Source organism: Neltuma alba, unplaced genomic scaffold (assembly GCF_004799145.2).
Source record: "Neltuma alba isolate B1F8T4 unplaced genomic scaffold, ASM479914v2 tig00007617_pilon, whole genome shotgun sequence".
NCBI lineage: Eukaryota > Viridiplantae > Streptophyta > Magnoliopsida > Fabales > Fabaceae > Neltuma > Neltuma alba.
The window spans coordinates 30549-45233 of NW_021634829.1; the positions used below are offsets into that span (position 1 = coordinate 30549).

A 14685-nucleotide genomic window follows, 5' to 3' on the forward strand; every position below is an offset into this window, starting at 1 on the left:
ACTTGGATGAGTTAGTCGGCATTTGGAAAAAATTTTAAAAATAAAAAAAAAAATCTAGCACGTCGACATTGATGGGGTTAATTTATGGGATATAATTACATTATTACGTTGTACTCATACTTTTTTGTTTTTTTGCCAGACGTTGTAATCATATATAGTCATACTTGAAATTAGTGGCGTTTGTTTTTTTGCTGGTCAACTTATTCTCAATTGACTCTCTTTCTTCTCATCCTCCCATTTTTTAATTTTCCCTTATATTCGTATGTAATTACTTGTTTGGGTGGTCCAAATTAATTTTGACAGGTTAAATATTAATAGTATTAACATTTTATATTATCAAATTTTTCATATTTTGAAAATAAAAATTTAAAATTAAATAAACTAGCCATGATTAAGTTGGGTAAAACATGTATATAATAATTTTAGATAATAATATGGGTTCGGCAATCGTGAATTAATAAATAGAATTAATATTAGGCCCGTTTAAAATAACTTATAAGTAGCTTTTTAATTGTAATTTATGAAATACGAAGTAAATATATTAGAAGAATTTTGTCTCAGTTTAAATAAAACTTACTTATAAACGATTTCAATCATGATGGCAAGCAGAGCCACTAATCATGATGGTAAGCAGGGCCATTATCTGGCTATGGACAAATGGTACAAAACAATGGTTAAAAAAAAATTAGAAAGCCGAAATCCGTTTGCTTTTTACATGCCAAACAAAGAAATGAAAACACGAGACAGATATAATCAACGTGCTCATTCAAAAATGATAGTGATTTTTAATTTCATTCAAACATGTTGATAAATTTTATAATAATTATATATGTAACAACCATGGGAAAGCTTTTCACATGGGGCTTGTCATTCACTCATGTTAGACCATTTCTTCACCAGTGGTTAGGAGAACAATTGTTGACATTGACAAATAAAATATTTTCCTATAAATATTGAGTAGCTAATTTAAATATATAAAGTAAGTTTAATTGACGTGGTCAAAGTTGGAAATTTCTTCACAGATCCACAGTAACATACTTCTTCTTCTTCCCCTTCTGAGAAACTCGCTGGACCAAGTCGCATCAAATGAAAGATGCCCTGAATTAATTAATTAGTTCAATTATCTTCATCTGGTTCCTTCAATGAAAGTTATATGGATATTAATTTATACAGATTTGAAATTTAATACAAGGGTTAAGGGTTATTTTTTTTACCTATAATTATTTGAGAAATTGTTTTAGGTTTTTGAAAATTTTTTTGCCTCAATATTATGTTAAAAGTATTTTAAAAAAAAGATTGCTAATGATCAACTTAGTTTTTTTTAACTGTTATACGAATTTGCTCTTTTTTAATGTCGATCGGGTGATAGTGAACTTAAAAAAGTTCTGAATACCCACAATTCCTTTAACTTTTTAAGATAAACATGGCTCTTAATTCTTAATATAAATTATCAATATGATCTCTCTCTATCTGTATGCACATTTTTATATTGTAATGTCTTTATAGTTATACATCTAAATGGTTGGCCAAAAAAAAACATGTAAATAAACTTTTGACTTTTAGACGAATGAAAATCATGGATTTGAAGTATTTACTTGTAATTAAGCCCACTTATCGTCCTCAAATCTCTCTTGTTTTATTTACTAAGGAGGAGAAAATTAAACAAGGTTGTGGAGTTTGTGTAAAATGGGCCAGTCCACCCTTGGTGGATTGGACCCAAGCCCAGTATCATTTGGGGTCCTGGTGCAAATAACACTTGTGGGTCTTAAAGTGCAATTTTTGCCCTTTAATATATTTTGCCAACAACGGGAACAGTTATGTCGAGGGAGGCAGTTTTCTTTTTGAAAATTGCATGGGATAAGTTAACCGTAGCATCAGTTATTGGTACGCACGCACGTTCGGTTTTCTTTTCTCCTCTCCTGCCTTTTCCAGTCTCCTCCCTCCCTCTCTGCAAAAGCTTTCCCTCCGTGCATTTGCTGTGTCTCCCAGATCCGACTCCGTGACCGTGATCGGACCTCCGCGTGGCAACCTGACTTTACTGCAGACTCCAGGTATGCCCGAAAACCTACATTGGTATCAGAGCATGTGATATTTCCTATAGATTCTGTGGCCTGCGTTTTCATATCAGTATTTTTTTCTGATTGTTCGGTCTGAGTAACTTGCGATTTGCTTCAATATATTATGCAAATCCTCCATTTTACTTTCAATATGATAGTTTTTGTGTCTTATATTTATGTTTAGACATATTGGGTTGCTTCTCTGCCTCTGTGAAAATCGTTTTATACAGTATATATTTTGGCCGTACGCTTGTTCATTTTTGGGTTGCTTAAAATCAAGTTTTTAGGCTTCAAAATTTATCCCATTGCGTAGAGCTCGAAAAAACGAAAAAATGATATAAAGTACACTAAAAACGGACACCGGACGGCGGAGAACGGAGGAGAGAAGAAATCGGGTCCGACGGGTCCGTCGGACCCGACCCGGTTGCAGAAGCCGGGTCAAGGCGACCCGGCTGGAGGTTGAAGGAGACCTCCAGGGGCCAAAACGGCGTCGTTTTGGCCCCTCCTGTTTAAAAAAAAAAAAAAAAGTGCATGTACTGGGCTGGACGTAGGATCCAGCCCAGACCAAAAAAAAAAAAAAGGTTGTACTGGGCTGGAGGCAGGATCCAGCCCAGACCAAAATAAAAAAAAAAAAAAAGGATTTGAAGGGAACCGGTTGGGCCGAAATGGACCCAAACCCAACCGGTCCAAATACTTAAAAAAAAAAAAAGGTTAAAGGGCCTGTCTAAAAAAAAAAAATTGACCAAGCAGCGCCACGTGGCGCGTTCTGCCACGTGGCACCCCACCTTGGCACGTGGGGACCACCATCTGACAGGTCGTGGCGCGTGGAGGCCGCCGGTTCGGCGCGTGTAGCCGGCGGCGAGCTGCATGGAGGCGCGTGAAGTACACGCGCCGACAGGGCGAGTGGGAAAATTTTTTTTCAATTTTTCGCTAATTTTTCCTTCTAGGGGCGCGTGTAGGCGCGTGAAAGGTCCGTTTGAGGTGCGGTTTGTCTCTAAAAATCCCTAAAATCAAGATCTTTATTTTGATATATAATTTGGTAATTTTGGAGATAATTAAGGATCTATTTGTGAGTATTTTCAGTGTATTTTCTGGTATTTTTCATGCGGAAATAAATTCCAGAATATTCAAATAATTTAAATTATTTTGTTCTAGGTGAAAATGAAGCAAGAGGCTTCTAGTAGCACTGAAAATATCCAAGATGGTTCATTGGAATACTCATACATGGATAATGCAGTTCCAGAATATGAGCCAGAGGATGAGGATCCTGAAGAGGACCCTGAAGAGGTTCCTCAAGAAATCCCGGAGGAGTTAATGGATTCTGGACCTGAGTCAGAATCTTTATTTCCCACTGAACCCCTCCGTACCGAACCTCATTTGGTCTGTAATGATTCGCTAGATCTTCCCAATAAAACCGAAGTAGAGGAAGGCGAAGAGGTGGATCAACCCTGTACCCCTGCTTTAGCTATGAGAATAGCTGAAAGTGATGCAGCTAAATTGACAAACATAAAAGGCATCAATGGTGTGCTCGCTAGCTACGTCCATTACATGACCGATAAGAAGAATACAGAATTCTACCTAAGAGTCATAATGGAGTACATAAGAGCAATAAGAGTTAGAGGCGGACCTAAAGGCAAACCCATAAGAAAGTCTTACTGGATTTGGGCCATAGAGCTAGTGTCCTCCTTTATGAACAAAACGCGCAAACTTAGAAGCCTAAGAAAAGCAATGCTTGATTACATTTATGTTCATATCAAATGATGTAATATTTGTATTCGCCTTGAATTTGTGATTTCATGCATTGTAAACAGACTAAGTATGTTATTTCATTTATTGAAATTACTTGAATTATTGTTGTATGATTATTTATGAATATCATATGTATGCCTTTTATAAGTGGGAGCTTTTAGAAGATGAGACTTCTAAAGGTTACAATCTTTGAAGTGCTTATATAAAATCCTTGATAGGACATGATGATTATTGCTAGTATCTGTGTGATGGGAGGTACAAACGTATTCTCTTGATCATAGATCTTGTAATTTCATTATTTACTGATCAGGATAATATAGGCACATTACATTGTATACTTCATTGTGCTATATAACTAAATGTTCTTTGGTTCGGTTCTCTTCAAAGAGAACATAGATTAATGTGGGATAGATTTGTCACAGAACTAAGAATGGCAACCAAGAACATAATTGCTGAATTGAACAAGGGAGAAAAGCTTAACGGGGACAACTGGGACATCTGGCACCGAAAGGTCCAGTATATCCTAGAAGAACAGGATGCGATAGAGCCTCTCACCACTGCTATGGTTGAACCTGAAGCTGGCAACACTGCCCAGCACAGGAGAGACCAAGAGGCATATCTAACCTGGAAAAAGAAGAATAGCATAGCAAGAATCACGCTTTTGAGCTCCATGGCTGACGACCTGATGTGCGAGTTTGAGTCGCACAAAACTGCACAGGCCATGTGGATAGCATTAAAGGATAAGTTTGGCGGTCTCTCTACGACCAAGCTTAGGAGGTTGACGATTAAGTTCGATACCTATAAGCTCAAGCCAAACAATCCTATGAAGCAACATCTGAGAGAGATGGCCAATATGATCCGGGAACTGAAGGAAGCTGGACATAATCTGTCTGATGAGCAGCAAGTGCAGGCTGTCATCAGGTCGCTCCCTGCAAGTTGGGAGCACATGAAAGTCAACCTAACCCACAATGAAAACATCATCACTTTTAACGATGTAGCTAAGCATCTGGAGCTGGAAGATGAACGTCTAGAGGCTTACAAGAGCTCTGGACAGACTTATTTAACTGAGGATGCTGGTACTTCCCAATCTAAGCCCAATTTCAAAAAGGGCAAGAAGCCCCAAAAGAAAGGGAAGAAGGGCGGTCCTCAATTTAAAAAGGGCAAGAAACAATTTAAGAAGAAGGGAAAGAAAGGCGGGAAGAAGAAGCTAGACCTGAAGAAGGTCAAATGCTTCGCCTGCCAACAAATGGGCCATTTCGCACGTGACTGTTCCAAACAGGCTGAAAGCGAAAAGGTATTAGTGAATTATGTGAATTCACATGTTTCATATGTTTCTAGTACTGTTTTTCTAACAGAACCTGTTTCTTCTTCTTGGATTATAGACTCAGGCTCCACAGACCACGTAAGCAGGGATCGGGGATCCTTCGTGGAATACCGTCGGTTGCCGTATCAAAGCAAGTGGCTTTATGTTGGGAACAATGCGAGAATCGAGGTTCGAGGGATTGGCACCTGCAAGCTTGCTTTGCGTGGTGGAAAGACCTTGATACTCCATGATGTGCTTCATGCTACCGACATCCGACGGAATTTAATTTCTGTTATTTGCTTAGTAGACTTTGGGTTTAATGTTTATTTTCATGATAAAGTTGCAGACATTTCCTTTAACTCTGAATTTTATGGTTCAGCATTCAGATTCCAGAAATTTTTTGTTATGGATCTTGCTTTTGGTTTTAACGCTCATGATTGTTTTGCTATTTCTTCAAGCAATCCTGATATGAATATCTGGCATGCTAGACTAGGACATATTAATCAAAATAGAATGATTAAACTAGCAAAAGAAGGAATGTTGGGCACAATCCCTAACATGGAAATGTCCTTATGTGAAAATTGTCTAGCTGGTAAGGCAACTAGAAAACCTTTCGGTAAGGGAACAAGAGCTGAAAATCCATTGCAATTAATCCATTCTGATATCTGTGGTCCGATGAGTGTGAGGGCGAGACACGGAGCTTGGTATTTTATTACCTTTATTGACGATTTTTCACGATATGGTCATGTCTATTTGATCTCGCATAAGTCTGAAGCACTTGAGTGCTTTAGACGATACATAAATGAGGTAGAGAATCAAATGGACAGTAAAATTAAAGCATTACGTACTGATCGAGGTCGTGAATATTTATCTGATCAATTTAAACAGCTCTGTGAGGAAAAAGGGATAATTAGACAACTGACTATCCCTGGCACTCCACAACAGAATGGAGTGGCTGAGAGGAGGAATAGAACTCTTCTAGACATGGTTAGGTCTATGATGGCTCAAGCAAACCTACCAATTTCATATTGGGGTGATGCTTTGTTAACGGCAACCTTCATACTTAACCGTGTGCCCTCAAAATCAGTCGCTTCCACACCCTATGAATTATGGACAAAACGCAAACCGGATCTAAGTGTCCTAAGACCCTGGGGGTCAGCAGCATATGTTCATGATGATTCCCACAAGCATGGGAAATTGGGTCCTAGAGGAAAGAAATGTATCTTTATAAGGTACTCTGAACAATCTAAAGGATATGTTTTCATAGGTGAAAACGAAGATGGAACAGTGACTGAAATGGAATCAAGAGATGCCACATTCATTGAGACTGAATTTCCTAATAGAGGAGATGTTGACCGCACTGTATCTCTTTATGAGACACAGGAACAAGTCAGTGCAGAACAAATTGACAGACCAGAATCGTCTAGGTGTGTCAATCTGAGTGGGAGCCAAGAAAGGTCAACACCAAGACCTGAACAAAGAAAGAAAGATAAGCAAATAGCTCCCGTCAGAAGGAGTAACAGGGAAAGTGTTCCCAAAAGACGCTTTCAAATAGAAGGCGAATCTCTCTTAGTTACTCCAGAAGGGGATGATGAGCCCCGTTCTGTACGAGAAGCCTTGTCAGGTCCTGCAAAAGATGAATGGATGAAAGCTATGGAAGAAGAAATGGACTCAATGAAAAAGAACCAAGTTTGGGTGTTAGTTGATCTTCCAAAAGGGCGTAAAGCCATTGGGAACAAGTGGGTTCTCAAAATTAAAAGAAAAGTGGATGGATCAATTGACAAATACAAGGCTCGATTAGTGGCAAAGGGGTACACACAACAGGAAGGAATAGATTATGAAGATACATTCTCACCTGTTGTGCGTTTCAATTCTATTAGACTTATTCTGGCAATAGTAAACAGTTTAGATTTAGAATTACATCAATGGATGTAAAAACCGCATTTCTGAATGGTGATCTGGATGAAGAAATCTATATGGAACAACCATTAGGTTTCATTGAAAAAGGAAAAGAAAATAAAGTTTGTAAACTCAAAAGGTCCATTTATGGATTGAAACAATCATCCAGACAGTGGTATTTGAGGTTTCACAAAGCAATAACCTCATATGACTTCCAAATGATAGAGGAAGACCACTGCGTCTACATTAAGCGGTTTGAGGGTAATTTTGTCATATTATCCTTATATGTAGACGATATACTATTAGCCGGAAATAGTCTAGATTCGTGGTGGCTATTAAAGAATGGCTTTCGTCGAATTTTGAAATGAAAGACATGGGTGAAGCAGAGTATATACTTGGAGTTAAGATCCAAAGAAATCGTTCAAAACGAATCCTCTCTCTTTCACAAGAGAATTATATCAACAAGATTCTTGAGCGATTTAACATGAAAGACTGCAATCCCATGAGTACACCCGTTGCCACTGGAGTGGCTTTGAGTTCTGACATGTGTCCCAAAACCGAATCCGATAAAAAGAAGATGGAAAGAGTTCCATATGCCAGTGCTGTTGGTAGTCTGATGTACGCAATGATGTGTACAAGACCAGACATCTGTTATGCAGTGGGACTGGTGAGCAGATTCCAGTCTAACCCCGGTGAAAAGCATTGGAAAGCAGTGAAGAGGATCTTGAGATACTTAAAGGGCACTTCCAATTATGCACTGTGCTACGAAGGAGGTGACCTGCGTCTTGTTGGGTACTCCGATGCTGATGTAGGCGGAGATGAAGAAGAACGAAGGTCAACTTCAGGTTATACCTTCTTACTCAACAATGGCGCCATATGTTGGAGTAGCAAGAAGCAAACGTGCATTGCCTTACATTCAATGGAAGCTGAGTTTGTGGCATGCACTGCAGCAGTGCAAGAGGCTTTATGGCTGAAGAGATTTATAGAACACCTTGGATTTGGAAATGAGAGTACCAATCCGGTGATGGTATACTGTGACAATACTGCAGCCATAGCCTATACTAAAGATCCTAAGTATCACAGCAAAACCAAGCACATTGACATCAAGTATAATTTCGTTAGAGATTACATAGCACAAAAGATTGTTACTGTACAATACATTTCAACCAAATGTATGGTAGCAGATCCTCTGACAAAGCCAATAGGCGAAAAAGTTTTTAAAGAACATGTACAAGCCCTTGGCATACGTAAAGTGTAATATGAATGCTTCATTAATGAAATTATATTTCGTTATCACTTTATGTGTCTGTCTGAAAGTATACAATGTCTAGTATGTCGTACAGGTTAAAAAGGTTGGCTCTCTCACACGGGCAACCGCCTTTGACACTCAGGTGGAGTGAACAAAGATGAGACATTTGTGTTCACCAGTAAAGCAGCAATGAATGCTGATATGGTAGAGAAGAAACACAAACTTTATGTCGCCTTGACTAAAGTGTAGCAAGTCAAGATGAGATCCACGTTGATAAAGTTGGATCGAAGTTTGGAATCCCACTTCCATAATACCTGTAGCCAGACAACAAACTCTTCAACGTCGACGTCATAACAATGAGCAGAGTTGAAGAATTTGGGTTTAGATACTGAGTGTGTCTGGACCTAAGTCTGTACGGTGTTAATAATAAATCTAAATCGACATACGCTCTTATAGTAAAAGAGTAACACCGTAGCATGTGTTTCATACCACATGTGCTGAGAGAACCGCAAAAGGGAAGCAAGTGAAAGATCCCTGCTTCATTGCTGTGTGAGTCCCAGGGAGGAATTATCCCCCTATTGGTGTCCTTTGACTTTGACAATATCATGAAGATATGTTTCAGTGACTGCTACTTTGGCATATGTCCTATGGTCATGATTGATGCGATCTAAGGTAGTATGCTGAGAAAGCGACTGATTCATTTCAAAGTGATACTTGGGCGAAAGGAAGATTAACTGTGATATACACACCTATGCTAGTGTCTGTGACATGTCCCTTATGACATTTTGTGGTCGTAAGTGTGGATACTAGACATACGAGAAAGGTAATTTGAGTCAACCATTGACTCGAGAGGGATTAGATTTACCGTGAAAAAGTGTATATAAGTAAATCTGGGACATCTGAGGCATAATTTTAAATTCAAGCTACACAAAGGAAAGGGTGACTGTGCTGATCCTATAAAAGGGGTTTCTAGTACAGGGACCCAAGCGAAGACGTCATGCCCACGCGGTCACGGCAAAGCACTAAGTATGAAATTGAGGGAAGGTGAAGAGACTAGATCCGCGACATCTAATCCACCAAGTGTGAGTGGGAGATGTAAGAAAATGGGCCAGTCCACCCTTGGTGGATTGGACCCAAGCCCAGTATCATTTGGGGTCCTGGTGCAAATAACAAGACTTGTGGGTCTTAAAGTGCAATTTTTGCCCTTTAATATATTTTGCCAACAGCGGGAACAGTTATGTCGAGGGAGGCAGTTTTCTTTTTGAAAATATGCATGGGATAAGTTAACCGTAGCATCAGTTATTGGTACGCACGCACGTTCGGTTTTCTTTTCTCCTCTCCTGCCTTTTCCAGTCTCCTCCCTCCCTCTCTGCAAAAGCTTTCCCTCCGGTGCATTTGCTGTGTCTCCCAGATCCGACTCCGTGACCGTGATCGGACCTCCGCGTGGCAACCTGACTTTACTGCAGACTCCAGGTATGCCCGAAAACCTGCAGTTTGTATGGCATCAAATTAAATTGCCCTTAGATTATTCCTCAAATGTGAAGATTTAGATTTCAAAGATTACAATGTTTCCACTAGCTATACTGAAGGCCCGAAACACAATTTTTTTGAGCTCAAGACAATTGTATATTTAAAGGAGGTAAATCGAACCACAATCAATAGGAGTTGAATTTGGTAAAAAAAAGATTAGTCTTTCAGCCGACGAATCAATATTTAAATTCTTTGTGAGGAGTGTTTACATTTAGTACCTAATAGTGTTTCGAATATGTTTGCCTCCAATAGATAGATACTTATATGTATCCCAAAAAAAAAATTGAACCACAGTCTTACATATTTAGGTCGAAATACATGTAATTATATATGGCATGCAAATTCATAATAATATTTGCTTTCGGGGTAATGGAATTCAGTATTGATTCCCAAAAAGGATACGGGGTGATTCTAGTTAGCTGTTGGAGGCCTAAATGAAACTTACGAGGCCCAAATTAACGATGGAAAAACATTACCAAGTGGTGACGTGGAACACTTTTTTATTTTTATTCACAAGACATGAAACACGTTTTCTTTTTTTTGGTGAACAGACATGAAACACTTTTTTTTTTTTTAATGAAATGGATATTCTCATTACAAAATAAACTATATAAAGTCAGGCAATATACAAGCAACATATATACAAGCAATAGGATTCACATGATTAAATTGATAGTGGAAAAACATTTTAAGGAATGCCTAAATATAGCACAAATACTTATCAAAATATTTTCAATAGTATAATTCTCACCGGAAAAGAGACAATGATTCTTTGCTTCTCATAATTTCCAACAAGTTATGCACAATCCAATTTTTCAAGAATCCTCTAGATTTGGATGCTGCAGTTGATGGGTTAACTAGTAAGCAATATCTTTCTCAAAGAAATCTATGTATATATCATTTGGGAAAACTTTCTTCCACACTGAGAAAGTTAAAGGACAAGCCTTAAAAACGTGATTAAAATCCTCTATGTCTACACAGCAAAGAATAAATGTTATACCTCTTCTATATCTTTCAGCATTAGTTAGCAATTCCTTTTAACAAGAAGCCAAGTAAAGGTCTATACCCTCTTAGCTATTGGAAGCTTTCATATCTGGGTCCACTTTTTTTCAGCATTGTTCCAATTTTTAAATGGAGACAAGCGGCACCATTCTGCAAACGTTCAATTTTTCCCCACAAATTATACATAAATAAATATATCACGTGCCTAACATGTGACTTCAATAATTAGGTGCCATGCATGTTATGTTAATTTGATGGGCTTTTAAGCTTGATTGTATCAAAAAACAATTGAGATAAGGTACAATTTTGACCATAATCTTATTTTTTAGGTGTAATTTTGTTCCTGATTTTTTAATAGTGTAATTTTGACCTTAATTTTTTGTTTTGAGTTAGGGACAAAATTACACTCCTAAAAATCATGGTCAAAATTACACCACAAGAAAATGAGGAACAAAATTGCACTTTAATCCAAAAATTGATGGGCTTAGATTTTTCTATTTTTATTATATTTTTTCATCTATTTTTTTCATATGTTTTTTTTAATTAATGTTTTAACTCTAATAGCTTACATATAATGGATTTTTGAGTTTAAGTTATTAATTAGAATTTTCAAGGGTCTTAACTAGTTTAGAAGCCTTCTAATTTTTTTTTAATAAATGCTTCATTATGTATATGCTATGAAAATTGGGGTTCACAGTGAGAAAGAATTTAATTCTTTGAATGAGTACTTTACCAATTATTTGGTGTTCTTTAAATAATTAAACTTGTGGCTCATTCAAGTTTTTTTCCCCGTTCGTGGTGGCATTCAGTGACTTTATTTTCTGTTGCTTGTTGAGAATTTCTTATGCGTAGTTCCAATTTATCTGCGTGCTTCTATATCATTGATTTGCAGGTTGTAACATTAATTAATATAAAAATTTACATTTATTTTCGGCTAATTATTACGCATTAACCAGTGTAGAAAACCATAATTTCTACATCGGCTGCGAGTGAAAATCAATGTAGGGTTAGCTACTTTTTTCTACACCAATTAACAACAAACAATATAGAAATCATTGTAGAAAGTCTAAGATTTTTTTTATATCAACTATATCACCATAAATCGGTGTAAACAGTTCTTTTTAACTGCCGTAAGAGGCCAATGCAAACGGGAAACATTCTTTTTACCCGCTTTGATGTTAGTGTATTGCACCAAGCTTTTAAGGTAGGCATCTATTTAAATAAGCTTTCAAAACATTACATATTAATTCATTGATGATATACATTTAACCTATTCTAATACTGTGATGTGCATTGTCCATGGCTGATGAATATTTAATTAGTACATGTAGATTTTCTTTTACACTGCTTTATGATTGGGAGAGAAAGATAAAAAGTTAGGGTAGGATATGATTCATGAAATTTATAATTAAATTCCTTAAATCTTGTGACTTTTTTTTTAATCAAAATCTTATGACTTTATTAACACCCATAGAATATGATGTATGTTTAATATTTCTTTTTTTTCTTTTTGAATTACACGAGGCAAGCTTAAAGCTTGAAAGAGTTGGGGAATAAACAAAAGATCAAAGATAAGAGAATTCTAAGAAGTAGGACCAAAGTCCTCAATTGATTGCGCATCTTTATAAATGACATGTCGGCAGTACTCCACTATTTGCAGTAACAGTTTCAACTGCACTTCCTCTGAGTGTGCTTGTCTTGCTAGCTTATCAGCACATTCCAGTGTTTCCCTATTTGCATGTGTCAGTTCGACCTCCCAGTCCTCATATAATAATTGCCTTGTTTCCTCAATAATCTGTCCGTAAGGATGATTCTCTCCACTATCTCTAAGCAGGGTGCTTATCGCTTCTAGTGAATCGGAAAAAATTTGGACCTGCTTCAATCTGAGATGTTGGCAGACTTCCAATCCTGTTTTGATTGCTAAAATTTCAGCTATTATAGTAGGGTAGAAGCCCATATTTTTTTGGAAGCCCATGATCCACTTTCCTCTTTCATCTCTGATGATTCCTCCACACGCCGCTTTGTTGTAGCTTACGATTGAAGCATCTACATCCAGACGTGTACATCCCGGTGTTGGAGGTATCCAGTGGTCCGCCCTCTGGTGATCTGTATTGAAAAGTTGATGGTGAAACTTCCCTATTGATGTGTCTTCCATGAGCTGGTATAAGATGTGTTGATATGTCTCCCTGGTTGTTCTGTTCCTTCCTTCCTTCAAAAATCGCTGTACATCTATTTTTCCAGAGCATCCAACAAACATGGCTAAATATTCTTGTCCAGGGCCGATGTTTGAGTCTTGGTGTGCTTAAGTTTTTCTTGCTATTCCATCTGATCCAACCCTGCAAATCAAAAGAGAAGAAGACAGTATAATGGTTAGGAGAAATAAACTATTTCCACACTTCTTGCGCTCTCTCACAATCTCTAAGGGTATGTATTATACTCTCCTCACACTGACAGCCCATGGGGCAATTTGAATTATTGGAAATTCCTCTTTTAGCTCTTAGGGAGTTAGTCATCAGTCTCTCATTTGTGACTTGCCATAGGAAAAATTTGATTTTTTCTGGGATTTGCCAACACCAAAACCTTGTCCAGACTTGTGGTCTGGCGTGCTCACCAGATTCCTTGATGAACAAATAAGCTGCCTTAATAGAGAATTTTCCGTCTGAAGCACTTCTCCATATGAATTCATCTTCTCTGGTGCTTGTAGGGGGATTAATTTTCCTCAGGAAGTTTATGATCCAAGGAGGGAAGTATTTTTTCCATTGTTCTACATCCCAGTTACCATTCAGCAAGACAAAGTCCCGCACTGAAGCTCCTGGCTTTACTTCACCGATGTTTTGTGAGATAAAATCAATGAGAGGCTCTTTGAGTGGTGTCCATATATCCTACCAGAAGTAAGTACTGTTACCATTGTTCACTTTCTTACCAATTCCTTGTATCAAAGACTCCCAGACGCTGACTATAGCTTTCCACATCTTGGACTAGATAGCTTTTTTAAATATCTCTGGTGTCATGTTGTTTCCGCAATCATTATTATTTCGCAGACACTGAACCCATAAGGCAGACGGTTTGGTAAGCAGCCCCCAGCAGAGTTTCATGATGAAGGCCTTATTTTGAATCTCAAGATTTTTGATGCCAAGTCCTCCTGCCTTCTTGTTTTCCATTATCTTCTGCCAAGCTATCAAGTGAAGTCTTCTAGTTGTTTCATCTTGGGACCACAGGAAGTTCCTGCTTGTTTTTTCAATTTCTTGGAGAACTCTTTTTGGGAGGAGCATGGATTGCATCTGATAGGAGGGGAGAGCTGATAGGACAACTTTGATGAGTACTGTTCTCCTAGCTATGGATAGAAATCTTCCTTTCCAAGCAGTAAGTCGAGACTTAACTCTTTGGATTATATGTCCATAGGAATTTTTTGTCACTCTTGAATGAATTAATGGAACACCCATATACTTTCCAAGATCAGGAGTTATGTTAATCCCAAGACTTTGGCTAAGTTGCATTGCGTGGTTGAAGTGCAGATTCTTCAAGAAGAATGCTTTGGACTTGTCCAGATTAATCCTGTGCCCTGAAATGCTGCAGAATCACCTCAGAACTTGCTTGATTTCTTCCATTTGTTCTAGAGAGGCTTCCACAAAAAGAAGAAGGTCATTAGCGAAGAAAAGGTGGGAGATCTGAGGCCCATTTCTTTTGAATCCTAAAGGTTTCCACCTGTTTCTCCTGCATTCATCTTTTATTAGGTGACCCAATCTTTCCATGCACAAGACAAAAAGGTAGGGGCTCAAAGGATCTCCTTGTCGAATACCTCTTAAAGGGGTAAATTCAAAACCCTCTAGACCGTTCCACTGCACTCTCATTGTAACGGAGGTAACACAAGCCATGATGAGTTCAATCAAATCTTC

At 38.0% G+C, this 14685-nt stretch overlaps 1 protein-coding gene across 1 annotated transcript; it reads right to left on the minus strand.

Moving 5' to 3' along the window:
- Positions 1-12371: 12371 nt before the first annotated feature.
- Positions 12372-13046, minus strand: LOC114752965 (uncharacterized). Its single transcript, XM_028941639.1, has one exon. It carries the CDS (start codon positions 13044-13046, stop codon positions 12372-12374), a length of 675 nt encoding a protein of 224 aa, XP_028797472.1.
- Positions 13047-14685: the final 1639 nt, after the last annotated feature.